The 22,366-nt window shown below is 35.4% G+C and overlaps 4 protein-coding genes across 7 annotated transcripts; 1 reads left to right on the top strand and 3 right to left on the bottom strand.

Moving 5' to 3' along the window:
* Positions 1 to 5,071: 5,071 nt before the first annotated feature.
* LOC132060409 (sodium/calcium exchanger NCL-like) lies at positions 5,072 to 9,618 on the top strand. Of its 4 annotated transcripts, none has more exons than XM_059453452.1 (10): positions 5,072 to 5,611; positions 6,312 to 6,515; positions 6,611 to 6,792; positions 6,931 to 7,073; positions 7,230 to 7,473; positions 7,714 to 7,865; positions 8,318 to 8,555; positions 8,774 to 8,831; positions 8,922 to 9,097; positions 9,213 to 9,618. In XM_059453452.1, the coding sequence occupies exons 1-10, from the start codon at positions 5,206 to 5,208 to the stop codon at positions 9,441 to 9,443; spliced, it is 2,034 nt and encodes a 677-aa protein (XP_059309435.1). In that variant the 5' UTR covers positions 5,072 to 5,205; the 3' UTR covers positions 9,444 to 9,618. The 4 variants fall into 4 exon arrangements, with proteins under 4 accessions (XP_059309435.1, XP_059309434.1, XP_059309436.1 ...); XM_059453454.1 differs by having other exon boundaries at positions 5,266 to 5,404; positions 5,479 to 5,611; positions 8,774 to 9,097; XM_059453451.1 differs by having other exon boundaries at positions 8,774 to 9,097.
* A 160-nt stretch (positions 9,619 to 9,778) lies between these two features.
* LOC132060408 (putative disease resistance protein RGA3) lies at positions 9,779 to 12,873 on the bottom strand. Its single transcript, XM_059453449.1, has one exon. The coding sequence runs from the start codon at positions 12,442 to 12,444 to the stop codon at positions 9,967 to 9,969; it is 2,478 nt and encodes an 825-aa protein (XP_059309432.1). The 5' UTR covers positions 12,445 to 12,873; the 3' UTR covers positions 9,779 to 9,966.
* Positions 12,874 to 16,335: 3,462 nt separating this feature from the next.
* On the bottom strand, positions 16,336 to 16,686 carry LOC132061032 (uncharacterized). Its single transcript, XM_059453915.1, has one exon. The coding sequence runs from the start codon at positions 16,673 to 16,675 to the stop codon at positions 16,529 to 16,531; it is 147 nt and encodes a 48-aa protein (XP_059309898.1). The 5' UTR covers positions 16,676 to 16,686; the 3' UTR covers positions 16,336 to 16,528.
* An 890-nt stretch (positions 16,687 to 17,576) lies between these two features.
* Positions 17,577 to 19,455, bottom strand: LOC132061031 (uncharacterized). The gene is made up of 2 exons (XM_059453914.1): positions 18,165 to 19,455; positions 17,577 to 18,052 (listed from the first exon to the last, which is right to left on the bottom strand). The coding sequence occupies exons 1-2, from the start codon at positions 18,606 to 18,608 to the stop codon at positions 17,900 to 17,902; spliced, it is 597 nt and encodes a 198-aa protein (XP_059309897.1). The 5' UTR covers positions 18,609 to 19,455; the 3' UTR covers positions 17,577 to 17,899.
* Between the last annotated feature and the right edge of the window lie 2,911 nt (positions 19,456 to 22,366).

Below are 22,366 nucleotides of genomic sequence, written 5' to 3'. Positions count from 1 at the left end.
TGATCATTCTTTTCACTTGGATTGTTTTCACTAACTGTTGAGTCTCATATATTACGTAGACATGGACAAAAGAGTTGTTAGTATTACAAATTCCCTCCAAAGGTCAAATTAGAATTACCTTTTCCACATGAGCAGTAGATATCATAAGAATTCACGTTAATGGTCAAATTTGCACATTCTTTTTTCTTTCTTTTTTTTTTCTTCGTAAAGGAAGATGATCATAGAATGGGTCCCTTAATTATGCTATATTTTCTACCTTTACAGCTGTAAGCAAAAAAAAGTATGTGGAATAGGGAAATTAAGCCAATGAGAAGGAAGGTTTGTTTTTACTTTTACTTTTATAGTGTGGAGAGATTTTTGCCTGACTTTGTTCCACATACTAGTTAAATAGGAGTACTGGTTATGCATGAACTATATACAACTGTTATTTATGTTCAGTTTAATAATTAAGTCTTATAGTAATTTTATAGTCTTATAGTCTTATAGTAATTTATGAAACAATAACAAGTACTCCTACTATAAGGTAGAACAAAAAAAACAGACCAAGTCAAAAAGCTGGTGGTTTGAGTAGAGCCAAAATCATCAAAACTAAGATTAAAGGTTTTTTCCCACTACTAGTGTAGTATAGCTAGTACCCCTTATCGTATTATTCAGCAATTATTGGTGGGGGGACTCGACACTGATCTCATCGACATTCCAAAATATTATAAAGACTGTTGCTGTTGTTTGTTATTGCGGTCAGAGGCGGTGTATTTTAGAGAGAGAGAGTGTAGGATTGATTTAGGGTTACGTGGGTTTGAAAACATATTAACGGGTTTGGTGATTTAATTTGGCTGGGTCGGATCCGATTTTATTTTATCTGGATGAAATATAAGGGGGAAATGGGTTGGCGACTGTGAGTTTGACACGCGGCACGCCGTTATACATAAGGGTATATTTGTCCCAAAGTATAACGTTAAGGGCACTAGTAACCCAAAAGTATAACGAAGGGCATACATAAATCATTTTCCAAAGTTCAGGGGTATTTTGGCCCTTTTCCGTTAAAATAAACTAGTAACTATATTATGAATAAACAAATGAGAAGTAAAATCCAAGCATGTACATGTGATGAATTCTACAACTAGGACGTGTTGATGTAGTACCATATATATAAACGCGACTTATACATCACGTCTGATCCAGGCATACGACTTATAAATCGCAGCTATAAACGTAAAGTATAAATCACGATTTATAATCAAACTTATAAATTACAATTGATAAATAAATCACATCTGGACTCTAAACAGGAATAATAAATATATCACAATTGATAAACGCGGATTATAAATCACATATGATAAACGCGACTTATAATCGCAGTTGAGAAACTCTATAAATATGAATGCAAGCTATAAATCGCAATTGACAAACGGGACTTAAAACAAAAATTATGAATGCAACTCATAAATCGTATCTCATAATAACGATAAATTGCAATCATATGCGTGAGTTATATAAAGATAAACGAGAGTTTTAGATCGCAATTGACAAAAGTGACCTATAAATACTTTAATCTAAAAAAGATTCAAGTAATTAGAAGCATTTAATTACAGTTTTCAGTTTGTTTTAAAAGACAAAACAGCTAAGTAGAAGTTGGTGAAGTATAAAATGCTTGTTGCTTGCTTAGTGCATGGGTTGTACGCTATATCTCATCAGTCATCACTCTAGAACCTTGTGCTCCATCACGCACAGAAAAGAAGCTGGCTCAAACAAATCAATCACAAAACTTATTATTGCGGGTCATTAAGCTAATTTCAAAAAGACCTAATCCTTCCCTAACCTACCTACTTTTAAAGCTTAATTGTTATATCACATTTGAGTTCGTGAAGTGGATTTTGATTTTAAAGGAAAGAAGGATTATCCCTTCTTTGTACCATGTAAGGTGTAAAAGGCAAATTGAAGTGCTTTACATTTTCCATGTGTACATATCATGAAGTAGAATACTCGAATAAGTTAAAATAAGTTAGTTGATGACTACCGTGACATATAGTGAAATTGTTGGATTATCTCACCGTTAATCAAAAGTCTTGAATTCTAGCCTGAAAAGAAAATTTCTTGATAAGAAATGTTTCAATTCCTTAATGGCCTACTCGATTAATCCGAGTTAGTCAGGTATGGTTAAAGAGAAAAGTATCTATAAGTTGGGATCAACCTTCCTGTGAAGCCTCTGCTTTTCTCCGTTATATATTTAATTGTTTTGGTACTTTTTGCCCCAAGATTAAAAATGTATACCAATCTAAGAGTCTTTTTAATTTTAGTTTTATATCTCCCAATCTGTTTTACAGCAAATGCAATGACAAAGACAAATTAGTGATTAATCTAATATGCGCAATCTAGCTTATTATTTAAAATAGCTACTAAACTTTGTTCTTTGAATATTTTTGGAGGCATTAGATCTAATCACCGATCTAAAGATTATTAATGTTCTGGAACATGCGCCATCACATGATTTTGCACCACAAAGGTGATCTAATTTAGGAAAAGAACATTAACTTTTTTTCTCTCGTAAGAAGATATTACCTATATAATATAACAATCTATTTTTCTTTTTATTTTTTTTAATCGACACTATCTTCCATTAAGTTAGTAGGTTAGGCTCTCCAGAGTTCAGGATTTGATCAGATTTACTAGCGATAACAAAGATTATGTTAGCGCAATAACATCACTATGCGATCAAGGGTCGCGAGTTCAAACTGTGGAGCCTCTTGTATAAATGCAAATTAAAGATATAATTATCTAATATTATCCGGCCCTTCCACTACTAACCCGTACTAACTGAAGTTTAGTGTACTGAACTGCCCTTTTAATAAGAGTTAAGCAAGGGAGGAAAGTTTTACAGACACCAACTACAAGATTAGTTTACAACAACTAAAGAACAGATAATGAAATGATAAGTTTTTCCTAACAACATGATTAGTAGCATAAAATATAAAGGGCATTCAGTATTTCCTCGTACGACTGGGTTTTGATACAATCTATTAAGTACAAGAATATATGGATATCATTACGTATTTTTTTTTTTAATTTTTCTTTTTCTCTAGGAAATGAAATTATTAGAAAGTGGCCTTCCTTTAATTTGACGTTTTCATGAAAAGGGCCGCATCTTCCATTTACCAAAACCAAAAGGGGTTAAGTGACATTCTCCAAACCCATGAGGTCGTTTTACAATTTTTTATTAAAGATAAAATACGTATAAACATAAACTACCTCATATTGAAAAACCCCATTTGTCTATATTATAGTCAAGATATTGCACTACTTTCCAATTAGTGAAAACGTTGACAAAAAAAAAAAAAAAAAAAAAAAAAAAAAAAAAAGGGAAAAGAAAAGAAAAAAGGAGCAGCCCATTATCAATGAATTTTAACCATGATGAGCCACTGTTCCTTCATGAATATCTCGATTACAGAAAGAAAAAGTTTAAGTTATTTATACCCTCAGTGATTATAAGAATTCTTATACTATCATGTTCCATTTATTTCAGCAGCAGATAACTTATCTTACCTGATAATTGGAAAAAGTTCTTTACAGTGACGGTGAAAAAGTTTAATAATAATAATGAAGTACAATTTAATATTGATAGCATGGTTGCTACTTGCCAATGTAGATCAGTAACATGGTTAGGTGAAGTGGTCCATAGAATATTCACTTAGGGTGTGTTCGGTATTCCTAGAAAATGTGTTCTTGGAAAATAAGTGAATTTCTACTTATTTTCTCATGTTCGTTTGCGTAGCAGAAAATAAGTGAATTTCTTACTTATTTTCTCATATTCGTTTGGTTGGTAGAAAACATTTTCAGGAAAATACCCACCCAAGCCCCACAACTCCACGCCAACCCCACCCCCACCCCCAATTTTTTTTTTTTTTTGGATTTTCTAAACCACCACATCCTCCTCCCCCGCCCAGTGTGGACCCATACCACACCAACCTCCACAACCACCCACGCCCACCCCCCACCCTCAATTTTTTTTGGAGGGGGTGGTGGGGTGTCGGTAAAGGGGGGGTGGGGATGGGGCAAAAAACCAAAAAAAAAAAAAAATTCAAAATTTTTTTTTCAAAACAAAATTAATTTTTTTTATTGTTTTTTGCACCACCCCCCACCCACACCCCCACCCCAAAATTAATTTTGTTTTAAAAAAAAGTTTTGATTTTTTTTTTTGGTTTTTTGCACCACTCCACCCCACCCACCCTGCCCCTTCCCAAAAAAAAAAAAAAAAATTTAATTTTGTTTTGAAAAAAAAAGTTTTGACTTTTTTTTTTGGTTTTTTGCACCACCCCACCCACCCCTTTACCGACACGCCACCAGCCCCTCCAAAAAAAATTGAGGGTGGGGGTGGGCGTGGGTGGTTGTGGGGGTTGGTGTGGTATGGGTCCACACTGGGGGGGGGGAAGGGGGCATGTGATGGTTTAGAAAATCCAAAAAAAAATTAGGGGTGGGGGGTGGGATTGGGGTGGAGTTGTGGGGCTTAGGTAGGTATTTTCCTGAAAATATTTTCTACCAACCAAACGAACATGAGAAAATAAGTAAGAAATTCACTTATTTTTCGCTACGCAAATGAACATGAGAAAATAAGAAGAAATTCACTTATTTTCCAAGAACACATTTTCCAGGAATACCGAACACACCCTAAGTGAATATTCTATGGACCACTTCACCTAACCATGTTATTAATCTACATTGGCAAGTAGCAACCATGCTATCAATATTAAATTGTACTTCATTATTATTATTAAATTTTTTAACCCACCCCTGGGGTGGGGTGGATTGGTACAAAAAATCAAAAAAAATTTAAAACTTTTTTTTCAAAACAATTTTTTTTTTGTGCCAGGGGGTGGCGTAGGCATGGGGTTGCGTGGGGTGATGGGAGTGATTGGGGGGTGAGCTGCGTGGTTGGTGGAACTTATTTTTCCTATTTTTTTATTTTTATTAGAGAAGCCATTTTCTTTATTTTTGAGGAGTTTGTTTTCCTATTAAAAATATTTTTCAAATTTTTTGACCAAACGAGCATGGAAACTAGAAAACTACCCTAAGTCTTCAATTTTTTTTTAATATAAAATTGAAGAATGCAACTTCCTGCCTGATGTGAGCATGGTGAGCTGTTCTGCAACTTGATTTTCTCCGGTCTACTATAATTATTAATCTTTTCGAATTCATTTTTTCTTAAGAATGGTTGCTAGATTTTCTTTCTTCTTTATCACAATTTTGATCTTGGTTTTCACCAAAGTTGAAGGTCGTGTTCTTAAACTTGAAGGTTCAGAAATCAGTACTCAATGGATCTCAGATGGAGTTGTTGAAGACAAATTCAAGAATCAATCAAATTATCTAAGTCTAGGCAGCTCAAAGGAACTTTCTACAGGGGATAAATGTATACATATATATGGTTTTTTTCCATGTGCAGAGAATATTGGAGGGTACTTATTTATGATTGTCACATTTCAGTACTTGTTGATTCTTGGTGAGAAAGTACTGGCCATTGGAAGCAACAGGCTTTTTAGTATTCTTGACACTGGAATTTTTGGTGCAAGTGTATTTCCAACACTCATAACTTGGCCAAGAATTGTTATGGCCTTTGGTAAGTATCTGGTACTTAATTACCTTTTCATTCTCCAAAGGAAATGTCTAAGTACCACATTTATTCATAGAATTTAAGTTATATGCACTGTCATTGCTATAGCAGGGTATTACCCTACTTTTCAAAGGGTAAAATAGGTCCAAATTTGTCATTGTACTATCCAAAATTGCTTGAGTTTGCCATTTGTCGGACATTTGGTCCATTCATACCAATGTCGTTAGCAAATCGTCTCGTATTTGACCTTAACCATTAACAAAATTCCAACATGAAATGGGTGGACTCCGTATGTCTAAATTCTTTGAAAAAAGGACTTTTGACTATTGTTTTAAATTATCCTCAGGTTGGAGCTCCTTTGGATGTCAAAGGTGAAAATAAGACTTTAATATACGGCAACGGTAAAATTAGACCAAAAGTTTAACGGATGACAAAGTTACTCAATTTTGAATAGTACAAGGGCAAATTTGACCCTTTTTGTCTTTTCAAAAGTAGCATATGAAGTTTGCTATTACTAACCTGATGGCGCTGTCAATGCATAAACATGAACTCTTATTCATTTACTGTCATCAAAGAGTTGTGAATTAATCCCCCCTAAATTCCCTTAAGCATTGGAGCAAGATACCTACAATCTCTAAATCCAATAGGGGATTTAGCCAATTCTTTCTTTGTAGGAAAATTCTAACTACCCTTTTTCTTTTTGTAGTATCTGGATTACTGGTTAGTAGAGAGCAAGCTCAAGTATCAGTATCTTCTGCACTTGGTTCTAATGTTGGTTCTAGTGTCTTGAATCTTACTGTGCTCTGGGGCATATGTGTAATACTTGGGAGACAAAATATCTCAGGGAATTCAAATACACAAAGTAGTGCGGAACCTCCTTCTTCTACTTTGAAATTGGAGGACTTGAAGAGTGTGTTAATTTCCTTTTCATAATTTGAAGTTTGGAAAAAGAAAAATTTCAGCCTCATAAGAATCAGAACTTTTTGTCTTTTTTTGTACTTACAGGTAAAGGAATCATAACAAACAATCTTACTGGTTATATAGCTGGAATCATGTTTCTATCGCTTGCCCCATTCACAATAATGCTATTCGGCGATATCATCAGCTCATCAGTAGGAAAGCGCATCACCATACTTGTTGCTCTTATTGTATCAGTCACATTTTTGCTGTCATATTTCTCGTATCAGGTGATCAACAAAATCTTGATTCCTTTGATGTTCATTTCTGCCAAAGTGATAGAATAATAAAGTTTGTCCACAGAATTAGTGAAACCAAAATATGCACCAATTGGTAATAACACCAAGTTTATGTTTTTGATATTGTAGATGTGGAATCCATTGATTCAACAAAAGAGTTTAGAGTACATAAAACACGAACAACTGGTGCAAGTTTTTGTGCAGCATATCCAAAGGCAAGCAAGAGGAAATCTCTTTAAAGGAGGCTGTCCTGACATTAACGCGCTTAAAAGGTAGATTTGTTGACACCCTTATAATGAGTTAAATTTTCCACTCTTACTTTTAAGTGATATGGAAGTGACTCTTGATTCATTTGCATTTTTACAGTATTGAGATCCATTTAATGCTTAACTAAGGAAATAATAAGTCGAGAAAATTTCACTTTGCAGATTATTTGCCAAAACAGACAAAGATAGGAGCCACTCAATAACAGTCACTGAACTAGAAGAACTGGTAAAACAACTTGAATCTGGAAAGGTTAAAGTGGATGGTAACTTTGCCTTGTCAACACTGTCAAGAATATTCGACAAAAACAAAGATGAAAGGATAAACGAAGAAGAGTTCATTGAGGGATGCAAGAAGTTGTTACAGGAAGCTAAGGACGATTCCACCTCAAAGAAACTTCTTGATGAGGCAAATATTATCATCTCCTTTTGCTCTCTTTCACTGATATACACACTAGAGGCTCATTTCATAACAAAAAGGATCACTTTTACATAGTCAAAATAAAAGCATGTTGATAGAAAGAAGGTGGAATATGATCATAACTATGAGCTAGTAAATGAATCGAACCGATGGATTTCATTTTTGCAACTCCATATATATATATATATATATATATATATATATATATATATATATATATATATGCAGGTAATTAAAGCATACACGGAGGGGCAACGAAAAGAGATGGTTAAGATTCAGGAGCTCGTGCCAAGAGTCTTGAAGCAAATTCAGAACCAGGCAATTGAATCCGAGAACCTTCTAAAAGATGATGGCAGCCCCAAGATTGAATCCATTAAAAGGTACTCGCTCGGTCCCAATTTAGTCAGTCCCCTCAGTCCCCAAAAGAATAACAACTTTCTATATTAATAGTTGACTTCAAGCTTCCTATTTTACCTTTAATGAGATGATTTACAGTCATATAAATATCTATGGCTTGTTTTAGACCGTTTTAGACCACAAGTCTCACAAGTCTTTCTTTTATTTTTAAACTTCGTGCCCAATCAAACACCTTCACATAAATTGGGATGGAAGGAGTAGGGAGTAAGTTAAACTTGAAAACCGGTCATTTCTGACATGTATATATCTATACGTGAAAGATTCTGAAAAGTAGTATTAAGTTTTGAACCCATATTTTCAAAGAACTCAGAATCTTGATCTGTACATCTCAGCTTAAGTCTGCCCCAAATGAGAAATTTCACAAGTTCCTAAGGATCATTATCTCATTAATCCTTGTCATCTGCTTGTGTTACAGGCTCTTCCGTAAGTTAGATGGTGATCACAACAGTTATTTAATTCCATCAGAACTGGAGAAGCTAACAGAAAATGTCAAATTCAGAGAGGCACGCTTAAATCGCAAAACCTCTGTAAAGGAAATTATGAAGGATTTCGATCAAAATGATGATCATATGATTGATGAAAATGAGTTTCTTCGTGGTGTGACATATTGGCTTCATAATGCCAAGCAAACTACCAAAGAACATCATGATAAGGTAAACATATATTAGGCACTAGCTAAATGCTCCTATCTTGCGTGTGATGTATGCTCTTGCAGAGGTGGAACTAGAATTTTGAGTTTATGGGTTTTGGACCCTAGAAAAGGAAGCTTACTGGGTTCTGGATAAATTATTACTACATATAAAGCTACCGAACCTTTTAGCAGAACTAGAAATTTTGACAGATAAGGTTTATTGGAATTTGTTTTCTGCAGGTGATGTGGGGGGAAGTCGACAAGTTCTTGGATGAGGCAGAAAGAGAAAACAATAAAGGTTTCGACTACTCTTTGGTGTTAAAATGGGAATTCTGCAAGTCTGTATTGCAAGTGATTTTAGGCATTGCTATATTAACATTGTGTGCAGATCCAATCATGGATAATATTATCCGACTAGCACGTGCAATTGGCGTGCCTTCTTTCTTCCTATCATTTGTGATAGTTCCTCTTGCTATCAATGCAAGAACTGCAATAACAGCAATAACTTTATTATCTTCAGCAAACCAGCAGACTTCCACAACTTCTTCTTTGACATTTTCTGAGGTCTACATCTTTTTTCCCTTCATTTTCTCGCGAAACCTCCAAAAGTACTTCCTTTTTTCTTTGGAAGTTTGTCTCGACTGTTGACAACTCTGTTCTTTAATTTATTTACAAGCAGATCTATGTGGGGGTGATCTTGAACAACATTATGGGGATGTCAACGGTGTTAACTGTATTGTATGCGAAGGACTTGAGATGGGAGTATTCAGCTGAAGTGTTGGTATCTATGGTGATCTGTGCTGTAACTGGCTTTTTTGCATTCATCCGTACCACTTATCCACTTTGGACTTGTATCGTAGCTTTCTTGTTTTATCCTATTGCACTTGCACTACTTTATATTTTCCAATAGTTACAATCTAATTGTTGTCGCAATTAGAATCCTCTAGTCTCAAAGTTATTCTACCCATGAAGTGTTGCATATAGATGGTGGTGCTGTTACTGCTTTACAATATTCTCCATTCTTCAGCAACAACTGCTTGATGCTGTAATTTAGATCCACTAATTTCAAAATCCTTTTATGCCTCTTTAGTATTTATCATTTTTAAGTTATTGTTCTTTAAGCTTTTGTCCACACTAACTCATAAGAGAGCAACAAGTGAGCAAAAGAGAACAAACTAATGCAGCTAGTTCTTGTTAGTATAAATGTATAATCAAAACAAGAGAAGCAAGAAAATGCTTGCAGTCGGAAAGACTTGTTACTTAATTGCAATATATAAGCAAGGGAATGAACAATGATCCTAGAATTTATCATGCTTTGAAGAAATCTAAAGAGGAAAATATGACTTGAAAACAAGAAACTTTGTTGACAGTCTTCCTATAGGCACAACTTTCAATTTGTTAAACATGTTTGGACAAATCTTGCACCTGTGTCATTAGCATCCTCCACTTAACAATGGGCAGTCGATTATATGGACATCAACATTATGGTTGTAGATTCCTTGAGGTATTGAAGCCAACACAGGGCAATCTTCTATATACAGCCTCTGAAGTGAAGAGCAATTCTGCAGCCACTCTGGAAGCACCACCAGATTGGGACAATCGGCTATTCTGAAGTACTTCAATGTTGCAGGAGCAGTATCTTTGAGTTCCAATGGTAGAGTAACCAACTTAGGTAGCCCCATTAGAAGCAAAGATCGAAGACTCGTTAGGCCTGACATTCCCTCTCCATCCATCAATTCAAGTTCTTCACAGTTCCAGATCCATAGCTTTTCAAGTGAAGTGAGATATCTAATACTGCTGGGAAGAGCACATAAACTTGGGCACTCATAGATACGCAGAACTCGAAGTGCAGTAAAATGTTGCACCAGTTCTGGCTTCAATTTTGGGAAACAACATTTGAATAGAAGCAGAAATTGAAGAGAAGTGAAAGAATCTTGATTGTTGATCCCTGCTGATATCTGATATGTAGTCAAATACAAGGTCTTCAGGCTGATTAACTTTGCAAAGTCTCTTGGTAACTCCTTAAGCTGTTCACAGTTAATGAGGTTAAGAGTCTGAAGATTTACTAATCTACTCATAGAACACGGAAGAAACTTGATGTTACCATTGTCACTAAGGTTAAGGTATCTTAATTCCTTCAAGTGACCTATCGAAGATGGCAACGCCTCAAGGTCTAGATTGTTCAAGGCTAACACCCGAAGGCATTTGAAATTTGACAACATTGTCTTGACAAAGAACTTGTTTACAGGTCCAACGTTAAAGGAATAAGAGAAAGATCTCAACTTTCGCAAACGTAGCAAAAATCTTGGGAAGTGTTCCGTAGACATATCTTCTGCATGGAAAAATAAGTGGCGAACTCTTTCAGAAACCACAAAAGCATTGTGTTTCACATTTAAGCATTCTGCACCAGCCACTGACTGTGCAAGATCATGCACGAGATTGTGTATCTTACAAGCCAATATTTCTCCATCAAAAGCTTGTACCACATCTAGGAAGCAAAACCTTGATAGTAACTCATCAAAGTACTGATTACCGATATCTTCCAACTTCCTGTTTCTGTTTGAACTCTGTATAAATCCTTGAGCAATCCAGCGGTTGACAAAGTCCTCCCTTGGAATCTCTTGACCTTTGGATAACATGGAGCAATAGGCAAAACACTGTCTTAGATGTGATGGCATCTGTTCATAGCTCAATCTCAGTATTGGTAAAATGTCTGATTTTTTCTGTTCGATCTCCCATATCTCATTATCTCTTATCCGCAGCCAATCCTTCTCGTCTGTTTTCATATACAATAACCTTCCTAAGGTTTTCACAGCCAAAGGCACTCCTCCACACTTTTTCACGATTTCTTTTCCTATTTCCACTAGATTAGGAAACAAAGTTTCCAGCCCACCAAATGCACATTTCAAAAATAAAGATAAGCAGTCATCATTAGCGAGTCCTCTCAAATAGTAAGGCGGAACTGTTCCAGTAATCAAAGCAACCGTCCTACTGCGTGTAGTGACTACAATTTTACTACCTCTAGAACAATTCATTAGCAACTCCCTCAGATCCGTCCACTTGTTTTGATCTTCATTCCACACATCATCCAGCACAAGTAAATACCTTTTCAATTGCAACACCTCGCCCAGACAACTTTGTAATTGGTCCATATCTAGGTGGCCAAAACTCTTTCCAGTTGCCGACCTCAGAATTTTCTCAATTACCTTGCTCAGACTAAAATCTTCGGAAATACTAACCCACATTCTGAGGTCAAAATTCTGAACTACCCTATTATTGTTATAGACCAACTTAACAAGTGTGGTTTTCCCAAGCCCTCCAAGTCCTACAATAGGAATCACAGAAATATTTTCCTCATCACAAGAATCTATCAGCTGTTTTACAATGTTTTCTTGATCAACATCTCTACCAATGATATCTGAGGCCCTTACAAAGGAGTGTGTTTGTTCTCTACTAGTATTCTCAACTGGATTTAGACAAGTACGTTCAGTGAAGTGGAAATTTTTCCTATCATCTGCAATCTCATTGAGTAGTTCCCTAATCTCCTTCACCTTTCTGCCAATTTTGAATCGATATAAAATTGGATTTGAACTTGAAAAGAATTTTCTTACCTTCTTCCTAAAGCTTTTCTGGAAATGGATTTGCAGTAACAGCTGTGTTGCCAAATCATCCAGCAAATCATCGACATCATAAACAACGTCTCTGAGCTTTTCCAGCCAATCTCTCACTTCATGGTTCTTTGTCTGCTGCTCATTTGCATCTAGAAGTACAGCTTTGATGGTGGATAGAGTGCTTTGGAGTTTTCTTAGCTCTTTCTTAACATTCCAAGCTAGACTGATCTCATATACAGCAACTGAAGAAACTTTAACCAAAACTCTTTCAATGATATTGAACAAGAAAGATTCGGCCATGGATGCTAAGAGCAGGATCTACATCCTCCAAGTCAACAGCTCTTTGAAAAGTCATGCAGGTTTTGACAAAAGGATCCTGAACCACAAACAACTAACAGAGACAACATTTTTGGACTACCATTTTTATTTTGTGCAACTGTACAGTGTCTGGGAATAAGAAAGCTAGAGGTGATATTCAGTAGGAATAATAAGAAAAAAGAAAGAAATCCAGATTGGTTTGGAGATTTGATCAACTCCGTGGGTGGACTATAGGGTAGTCCTAGTCTGAGCCAAATGAGGGTATAATTCAACCAAGGAAAATATGTGGAAGTAAACAAAGGTTAGCTACTAGCTCAGAAATTTATTGATCAGAAAGTCGCGCCCTCCACTCTTGTAAATACACATTAAATAGCTTTATGTGTCATCTAGGATAAGTTAGTTACACCTACAGGATATGAGCGTGTTAGTAGACTTCAGTCATCAATTAATATTCTATTAGTCTTGGAAGAATCAAGAATTAATCAAAACAAGTAGGACCCATTGATGGAGAAAGAGACAATTTCACTGTCACGTTCCTACCATTTCCACACATTATTTGGCCCACAAAAGTAGCAAGAGAGCTAACTAGAAAAGACATCAATATGGATTTATTGGACATGCCTATTTTCCTTGCTCCATAGTAGTTTCACACCAGCTGGGAGACTACTGATTAATGACAGTCATATTTCAAGATTACTCTTTAGAGCTCTGCATTGCTGATGATATATTTGAGTTACGTTTTCCTATTGAAAAGTTTAAATTATGGGTGTGTTTGCTATGAGGGAAAATGTTTTCCATTGAAATTTTTTTCGCAGAAAATGTTTAGTGTTTGGTAAGTAATCCAGCAAAATACTATAAGGGTATGATAGGGTGGGGGTTGATTGGTGAGGGTTGGGATGGTCAAGACAATGAACTTGAGATGTCACATGTGAAACTTGTTTTTCCTACTTTCATTAGAAGGGAAGTAATTTTTCTCACTTTTAAGGAGCTTATTTTCTTAAAGAAACAACCTCTACCATTTGAAATGCGGGGTAAAGGCACGCGTCTTATAGATCTTGTGGTCGGCCCAGGATCCCGTGCATCGCTTGAGGGAAACATCTGTACCGGGTTACCCTTATTTTCCTAGAGAAAATGTTTTCCAAAATATTTTGGCCAACCAAACATGGGGAAAAATGGAAAACATTTTCAGAAAATGATGACGAAAATGTTTTCATCCACACCAAACGCACCCATAGTGTTAAGGTTGTCTCCCATTCCTTTAGACTCACGGATTTATAAAATAACTCAAATTGCCTCTCTCAGGCTTTTTTCCTCCAACAGTCTTAATTGGTATAGCAACTGTTTCTGCTGTATATAGTTCAACAAACTATTGCCAACATCATTGGAAAAAGGACATAACATGAGACCTGGATTTTTGCCAAGTGATCCTTCAAATCGAGTCAAATCACATGTCTCGTCTCTTGTTAATGAGGTTCCTAAAGTATCATGAGTTCCCAAAGATGTAGCTTTAACATGTGCTCCTAATTGCAATGCAATCGTAATTCAGGCAAGCAAAAATCAGACGGAATGATAAGGACTGCAGATGCGACAAGAATAAAAGCCGCCTCTAACTTAGAACCATCATACCATCATGAATTCCTGATTGAGCAGGAAAATACCAGATATAGATTGGTAGCCAGCAACGCCAAAATTGAAGAAGAGAGTAATGTAGAAACAAGTCAGTCGCCAGTTTTTCCATCGGCTATGGCAACCACCGAACATCATAACACAAAGATTTTCATACTAGAGCAGCAAATCTGACTAGCTCATTTAGACCCTGAAAATGGCATCTAACAGATATAAACCAATACAAATCATAGGAATGGGGAACAAGTAACCTTCTTTCGATTCCATTTTAACACTTTTATAATCTCAATATAACAAATGCATTCACATTAGAATGCAAAGATAACATACTTGACACTCCTAAGATCAGTCAAAGCAACTATGACCCAATTCCAACCAAAGTTAAGGTCGGCTACATGAATTCTATGCAACTATTCTGCTCTGTTCAGGCCCAAATCATTCCGATACTACTTTGCTTATAAATACTTTGGACTTAAGGCAACTATAAAGTAGAAGTTCCCTAAATCTTACAACTTATCCCTACACTAACATACGAGTGTCTCACTATACTAGAAAAAACTCTAGGTATGTAGTTGTAATAAACTTGTGAGCCTTCTTAGCACAGAGTAGAACCCAAACAATAACGAGCCTAGCCAATCAGTTACTCAAGGCTGCACTCCAATCCCCAGTGAAACCAGAATGCCGCCAATAAGTATCAGAGACCGCTATTACTAATTTGGAGATGTATTTACAAAATACCGTCCATTTTCACAGAATGAAGAGTTGTTCAGGTATGTTTATTAAATATTTGCATTATTTGTTGGCCTAAGTGGTCGAATAGCATGTAAATTAAGGAAAAAGATTTTACTATGAGTTTACAACTTTCTTTGTTACTGTACTATCTTCCTCAAGTTGCCATGAAATTTCCCTGCCTTGAATTAAAGTTGTTATGAGCATAAGGGGAATGAGCGCTGATTCTGATCTAGTCTATTTTTAGATTTTTTAGTTAGAACTTCAATCAATGCAGTCTTCTGTTTTATGTACAGTTACAAGTCTGAGAAACCCAAGAAAGGTCAGTGTACACACTACCCTCCCTAGACTCCACTTGTGAGATTACACTGGGTATATTATTGTTGTACCATGATGGTACAGCAGATACAAGAACAAAAGAAAGGCAAATCAGATCATAAAAAACAACAAAACTGCTCCTACTGACAGCCCCCGAGCAAATCCAAAAAACTCCATATATTGATTTATACTACCAATAGGACTACCCTTGCACCATAAGATAAGATTTTGTAAGCACTTATCCTTAATTGTACAAATATGGTCTCTTTGACCTTCAAAACAAGCTCTATTCCTCTCTAACCACAGAATCCAAAAGATGCATATAGGAATGGTATTACAGATCTGCTTCACCCCGTTCAAAATCCTCTGCCCTTGACAGCACTCCAATAGGCCCCTTATGCTATTAGGTAATACCAAAGAGATACCACAGATACTCAGAAAAAGATCCCAGCACTGTCTAGATCAGAGTGCAGCTGTGATAAGCTTGACCTGTTACAGCACTGTTTACTAAATTACTGGTATGACATGAAATGCACAAATGTATTCCAGAAAAATGCTGTCAAAATGAGGAAAATGACTTCCATCACTTATATTCCTCCTACAAATATCACAACACCAGTTCAATCTCACTTGTTATGACCAATACTTAGACATCGTTGGCAACATTGAACACCCAAAAATATCACCAGAACATTACTTCATACCGTTATCCTACACCTCGTAGAATTACCTTATGCTATGTCTCTTTTGTATCCAACCAAACACTGAAAAAACAATTTCCTAAGGGAGAACATTTTCCTTCATATGGAAGGCAGCAGAACCTCAAATTGTAATACAGTACACGTTATAGCCGTTCAATGCATATTTAATACCAAAGCAGAATTGTGGCTGCATTTTATATACATGATGCCGGTGTAGCTGGGACAAAAGAATTATCCAAGAGGAAATATATAGTGTTCTTATCATATCCAGAGATATCTATTTTGCACACATATCAGCAAGAAGTGAATATTGTTGCTGCCCAAACAGAAAGACTGGTGGATAAGGAGTTGAACACATGGATATTTGAAGCTTCAGCCCTATTGCCACTGTGTCCTGAAGAAGTACGACGACCCTTTGCAAAACACATTCATCCAGAACATTGAAAGAAAACAATACCACAGCAGAAGTATAGCTGATTTTACAGAGATGATGCAGGTGTAGCTGTAACAAATGAATTATCTGAGAGGAAATATATAGTATTCAAATTAGTTGAACCACTGTAAATGATACATATACAAAATCTGTAAAAAGCAAGCAACAATTCACAAAATGAAAACAAAAGAGAAGAGCAAAAAGGAAAACACTATCCACAAATGACCCACATCAACATGATTGTTGTGTAGAAAAGCAGTCAACCAACATGAAAAGGACCAATATCACCGGTTCTCAAAGAGGCAGCAACCTCATCAGCAATAGTGAAGCAAGAGACAACCCAACAACTCAACGCCATCCACACCATCTTAGCCATCCACAGTGTCATACTCCATGGAACCGCCATCCTCCCTCTTCTGCCCAACCCAAAAAGCTTTCACCTTTCTACAACAACCCCAAATCCGATTACCCCTTTGAATTTCAATAAATCAGTCCCAAAAAGATCCAAACTTTTCAATCGGTATTTGTGCTTCAACAGCTGCAAAGAAGCTACTAGTAGATTCATACATATAAGACAAAAGTGAACAAGGATGAATCAAAATTGTGTGAAAGTCCTTTGATTTCACAAAACGGATATACATCATATTATTCACTGACTTACCATTTAAGGAATGATTTGTACAGGGGTAGAAATGATATTGGATTTGCTGACCGTTTTGTAATTTCCAAGGTAGTGCTGTCGGCAAAAGACAAGCGCGTGTGTGTACCCAAGTTGCTAAAATTTCCAATCCGGTCCCTCTACTTCTCAAAAATGTACACTTGAATGATGAGTAAATTGCGAATTTTGACCATCATTGCATAGTCAAGAGATAGGACGAGAATTTTCTACTGTATTGCCGACTCCCATAATAATTACTGTATGAAAAGATATCGTTAAAACTATGTGCAGTTATTGAACACTAAAAATTTTGTAAATGAAAGTTAAAGGTATTTGGTAGTAGTATTATATCTTGAGCCGTTATCTACCATATGACAATTCCATGATTTATTATGTTATAAGTATTTTAAAAAAACCTTAGTAGATTCTTTTTGTTTTTCTAAAAAAATATTTTTTCTATAAATATTCAAGAGGTTTTTATGTACTACGCTTAGGCGGATGAGAAGGAAATTATATGGTACTTTTTTTGTCTCTATTAGAATTTAAGCATGCTCACTGGTCACTTCACCGCTAGGCAACATTTTGAATGCTTTTAAATACACAATACATTTTTATCACGGAAAAGACAAAAGAGGAAGTAGATGCAAATTTTGCTCAAACCAGGGATCACAAGTTCACAACCACGGATCAAATTTTAAGTTGCTGCGACACATTACATGTGCATTGCTTACAATTAGTTTCTTCCACCAAAAATGGAAAAAAGCAAAAACTATACTAGCTCGATAGCGTAAAGGTTAATTGAGTACTGCAGGTTCACATGACGTCTTGTAAAGCACTACATTTTAAGCTAACAATTACAATTCAAGAGCACATGAATGATAGCTCATACAAAGGCTCTTCTACTGCCTGGAAAAGAAGTCCTTCACAAGAAGTAAAATATGTCATTTGCTTAACAGTAGAATCTTTATATCTCTATACATCAGCAATACGCATTTTATAATGCTTTGACAATCGCGTGGCAGTTCCACTGTTGCAGACATGTTGGACGAGTTCATACTTATTGTAGATTGTGTTCAAGGACTCTGACTGCTCTTTCGCTAGTTTTTCTTCCTCCTCCAATTGGCGCTACATGAAGAGAAGGAACTATTATGGAAATGTAATACAGAGTACTTACTTGTATTATAGCCACAAAACCAACTCTATGAGCAGTTGAAAGCCGAAAAAAGTGGACATTTACCTTGAGCAAAAAATTGGCCTCTTTCGCATGGCACCTAACTATACGCTTCATCTTCATAGCCACTTCAAAATCAGGATCACTGGATTCCAACCAGCAGCACATCATCCTCCTACCAGGTTTCCTTGGGCGGTCATCAAACATCTCAACTACAGCAGAACGTGCCCTAACAGGCCTAGGCATGCCCGAGATCATGAAAGGGGAATTGCATATCTCAGAGATGATTGTTTTTGCCTCATCTGCATTCTGCATCTCAACTAAAGCAGCTCGTCCCATGCTTTTCAGTTCAAGGTAGGTTCGTATAATCTTGACCTGAATGACATTACCGAATTGATCAAGTGCAGCTTTAACAACAGACTCCTTAGCCAAAGGCGAAAGGTTGTCTATATACACGGTACGTTTCACTTTATCTTCAAAGGCAGCATACTCTTCCAATAAAGCTTCCATGAGAGGTAGAAAGTAAATTTCTCGAAAATACAAACAATTCAGTAGCACCTTCAGAAAAACAAGTAAAATAAAGTTCAATCACAATTTTCAGGGAGAAAATCATCCAATTGCAAGTTGGGTAGGGCTTAACTTGGTTATCATGCTTCAGACTACCACATCAGCCTCATCTCTCTAACAAAAATATTACTAATGAAATATCGCATTGACAAACAATTCGCATGAGAATCACACCATAATGAACAAAGGAATGTCAATCTTTATTACTCAATAGACAAAGAAAATAGTTCCAACATAAAAGCTTGACTAGTTAGGATGTTAATCAGAACTCTGCAAGCATAATTTTGTGGCACCGCCTTTCCATGAATTTCTGATAGTAATCTTACTAATAATCTATATTTTACGGATAAAACCAACTTTTCTTAGGCCAAGTGTTTTCGGCTAATGCCATTACAACCTTAAGAAACAGAAGAAGAATCAAATTATGTACATGACACTGACCAATCAAAATGGTAAAATTAACATTATGATCTTTCTTCCGTAGAAACAAGCTGCTCAACACTTGAATATATATAAGTATATAGATCATAGACTAAGTTTCTTTACAGATTTGGTAAGCATCAGGAAATCTTCAAAATGAGCAATAAAAAGGGCAAAATTGGAATCTAAGTCAAACAGATAGTCAAGAACCAACATTGAGAGAAAAGTCTCCAAAAAAGCATATGGTAAAACTAATTGTAAGCACAGAAGAACAATCTCAGCATTAACATGTTGGTCTTTGTTGCATTAAAATTACAAGCTGCTAATTACTAGAAGATAATAAGACAAATTTTCTTCATATTTATCCGTGATCCAACCTAACCTAGTTTACAAATGTGCCAAGCATAAGTAAATCTTCAAAATCAGCAATTCAAACAGAATAGTCAAGAACACACGTTCCAAATCATAGGCATATCGTAAAGCTACAACAAACAAACATATAATATATGGAAAGCAATAACTACTCCTAGTAATTCTTTCAATCAATAAGGAAAAATCGAGAGTTTTGGGTTTCGCCATTTTACCTTTCGTTTGGATAAAACAAAATTGGCTTTCCCTAACTGCTATTGCTTTTAACTTTTCAACTGCCCGCCTTTTTTTATATCTTTAATTATTCACTGTTTCAGTTCCTCAAAATGGATAATACCACTTTTGGTCCCTAATTCATTTTGATTTTAGTCCTTATGATATTCCACAAAATACATTTATTTTATTAATTAAATTGTGTGCTTTTTTCCCTGAAATTTGTTATATTTAGACTATATTTGGAATTATATTATGTCAAATATAACATAACAATACACATTTATTTTAATACATGATTAAATTAATAAGTGGTGAAAATTCACAAGCAAATGGATCAAATTTTCATTTTTCCATTTATAATTTCTTATAAGAGATCTTTATTTTAAAAAAAATTACACACGAGACATTTGCAGGATCATTTTCTTCTATTTAAATGAGTATATCCTCCCATTTCCTCTTCTCTTTCTTGAAAAATTGGTATGTTTAACCTTCAATCTATTGTGTGTTTTACATCCCTTGTTAGTGAAATCTGAATAATTTTTTTTTTTTTGGGGTACAACCATTCCGATGCTTGGCGATTTGTCTAATTGAATTTGCGTTGCATAAGACTTGTGGCTAATTTGAATTCGGATTTGTGTGTGTATGACTTGTGACTAAGTCGAATTTGCATCAAGTGTAACTCATTAAAAAGGCGAAAAACACTTTGTATTCATAAATTCATTTTCCAAACACAAGACTTTTGATTAAAGGTAAAGGATCTCATCCATTCCGTCACATTTTTTTCCCGGTGAAATCTCAATAAGTATAACCAGAAGAGATGATATCAGGAGATTACGTATTTGGATTTAATCTTGATTTTGTAATTTCATACGGTATACACTTGTATGTCCATTTTCTTATGAAAAGGGGGGAAAATGGACATGAAAAATCACATCAACAATTAAATGATTTAACATATATAATTCAGCACACTGAAAGCATAATATTCTTATGATGGTAGATCTATTTGTGCACTCCACAAATAGTCCACTTAAGAGTACAACAAATATCAATTCGCAAATCCAATAATGGAAGGATTAGAAAATATATATCATCGTACATACATTTGCAAATCCCGTAACGGAAGGATTGAAAAATATATTATCATCATTAATTCTTTTGCAAATCCTATAATGGAAGGATTGGATTTATATATATCACCATAAATTCTTTTGCAAATCCTAATGGAAGGATTTTAAAATATAGATCTACACAATTGTATTTGGACCAGAAGTCAGACAGATACATTTGGAAATTGAGAGTATAAATTTCCGAACTCCACAATCTGTGTAGTGTTCTTCTTGCCTTTTTGGGCACTAAAGCATACCTATATCTATATACAGTGAAGAGAGAGACAATCACTTTCGAATAGGAGCAATAACTGCCTGTTATCTTGGTCTTGATTCGTTACACTTATATAGGTGAGGCTAAACTAAATTTGTGCATGTATAAATACCAAAGTACTTTTTAACCTCATTACTCAGTTTAAAATGGCATAATCTCTGTCTCTCAAATCTGCCTGCTTACCCAAACAACCAAGTAAGTAGCTGCCACTGCCTATATAGCAAATAATCTTGTTTGAAATGGGTATCACTATTATAAATAAGTGTTGGGGGAGAAAGGGTGTAGGAAATCTTGATTTGGGTTGTGTTCCATAGTCTATTTAAGCTTGAGAAACCAAGAAACTGTTTGAGTTAGCTGTACAGGATTGTGAAAAAAAAAAAAAAAAAAAAAAAAACAAAGTTACTATCTTTTTTATGCTTGTAAGTTGTATCAGCTTTGCATGATTGCGAAACGAAAAAAAAAGAGAAGAAGTTACTACTACTATCTTTTTTATGCTTGTATTAGCTTTGCTTATTCACCCTCTAATTTTTTGCTTGTGGACTAAATGTTGGGGAAGAAAGAGTGTAGGAAATCTAGAACTAGGTGCTGGTGTTCCAAAGACAATTTCAGCTTGTCAAACCTAAAAAAGTACATTCTTTTTCATGCCTGCATTAGCTTTACATAATTGCTTTGCTTATTTACTCTCTAACTTTCTGCCTATGCTTGTAAAATTTCTTGTATATTTCCATCGAAACCTGTAGCATTATTTGTTTACATATCTATGGTTATGAAGAAAACAGAATTCACTTTCTTACTGTATCTTGTCTTACTATTTTTTTTAATTTTTTTTTTTTAACTTTTTGTTGACAAAGATTGGAATGTCACTCTAAGTTTTGCATCTATTTAAGCTCAGGATCTTCTTATTCTTATTGTTTTGTCTGCTGGATTGCCCCACTTGGTAGTTGCTTGGGCAGCCTATCAAAATATGTGGCTTCTGATTGAAGGTTGTTATGGTTTATACTAATTGATGGTAGATATGGAGGCTATGTAATAGAAGTTAGAAGATTAGTTAGGCTAACTGTTTAGCTAAGGTGGCTGTTAAGCATAATAAATGAGCAGTTAGTTACAGTCATGTACTAGTCACATGACTGCTAGATAATTGACAGCTGGAGTCGGTTACAGCTGTATAAATACACATTGCTTTGTAATTTCTAGATTGAGCTGAAGAAATGAAATTGAAGCCTCTTCTTCCTCTTTTCCAATCAAATGTTAGTTTAGGGTAAATTGAGCTTCCCTTTCACTTTAATTCTCTGTCATAGACCAGTTTAATTCCG

Source organism: Lycium ferocissimum, chromosome 6 (genome assembly GCF_029784015.1).
Source record: "Lycium ferocissimum isolate CSIRO_LF1 chromosome 6, AGI_CSIRO_Lferr_CH_V1, whole genome shotgun sequence".
Taxonomy (NCBI): Eukaryota; Viridiplantae; Streptophyta; class Magnoliopsida; order Solanales; family Solanaceae; genus Lycium; species Lycium ferocissimum.
This window is presented reverse-complemented; position numbering and strand designations above follow the sequence as displayed.

Bases quoted from the DNA above. Each gene is read 5' to 3' on its own strand.
- LOC132061031 (XM_059453914.1), bottom strand. From the start codon at position 18,608: ATGGAAGCTTTATTGGAAGAGTATGCTGCCTTTGAAGATAAAGTGAAA. The intron at 18,053-18,164 runs GTAAATGTCCAC...CTCTTCATGTAG, and splicing joins AGGCCAATTTTTTGCTCAAG to CGCCAATTGGAGGAGGAAGA.
- LOC132060409 (XM_059453451.1), top strand. From the start codon at position 5,206: ATGGTTGCTAGATTTTCTTTCTTCTTTATCACAATTTTGATCTTGGTT. The intron at 5,612-6,311 runs GTAAGTATCTGG...TTCTTTTTGTAG, and splicing joins AAGAATTGTTATGGCCTTTG to TATCTGGATTACTGGTTAGT. The intron at 6,516-6,610 runs GTGTGTTAATTT...TTGTACTTACAG, and splicing joins GAAATTGGAGGACTTGAAGA to GTAAAGGAATCATAACAAAC.
- LOC132061032 (XM_059453915.1), bottom strand. From the start codon at position 16,675: ATGGCGGTTCCATGGAGTATGACACTGTGGATGGCTAAGATGGTGTGG.
- LOC132060408 (XM_059453449.1), bottom strand. From the start codon at position 12,444: ATGGCCGAATCTTTCTTGTTCAATATCATTGAAAGAGTTTTGGTTAAA.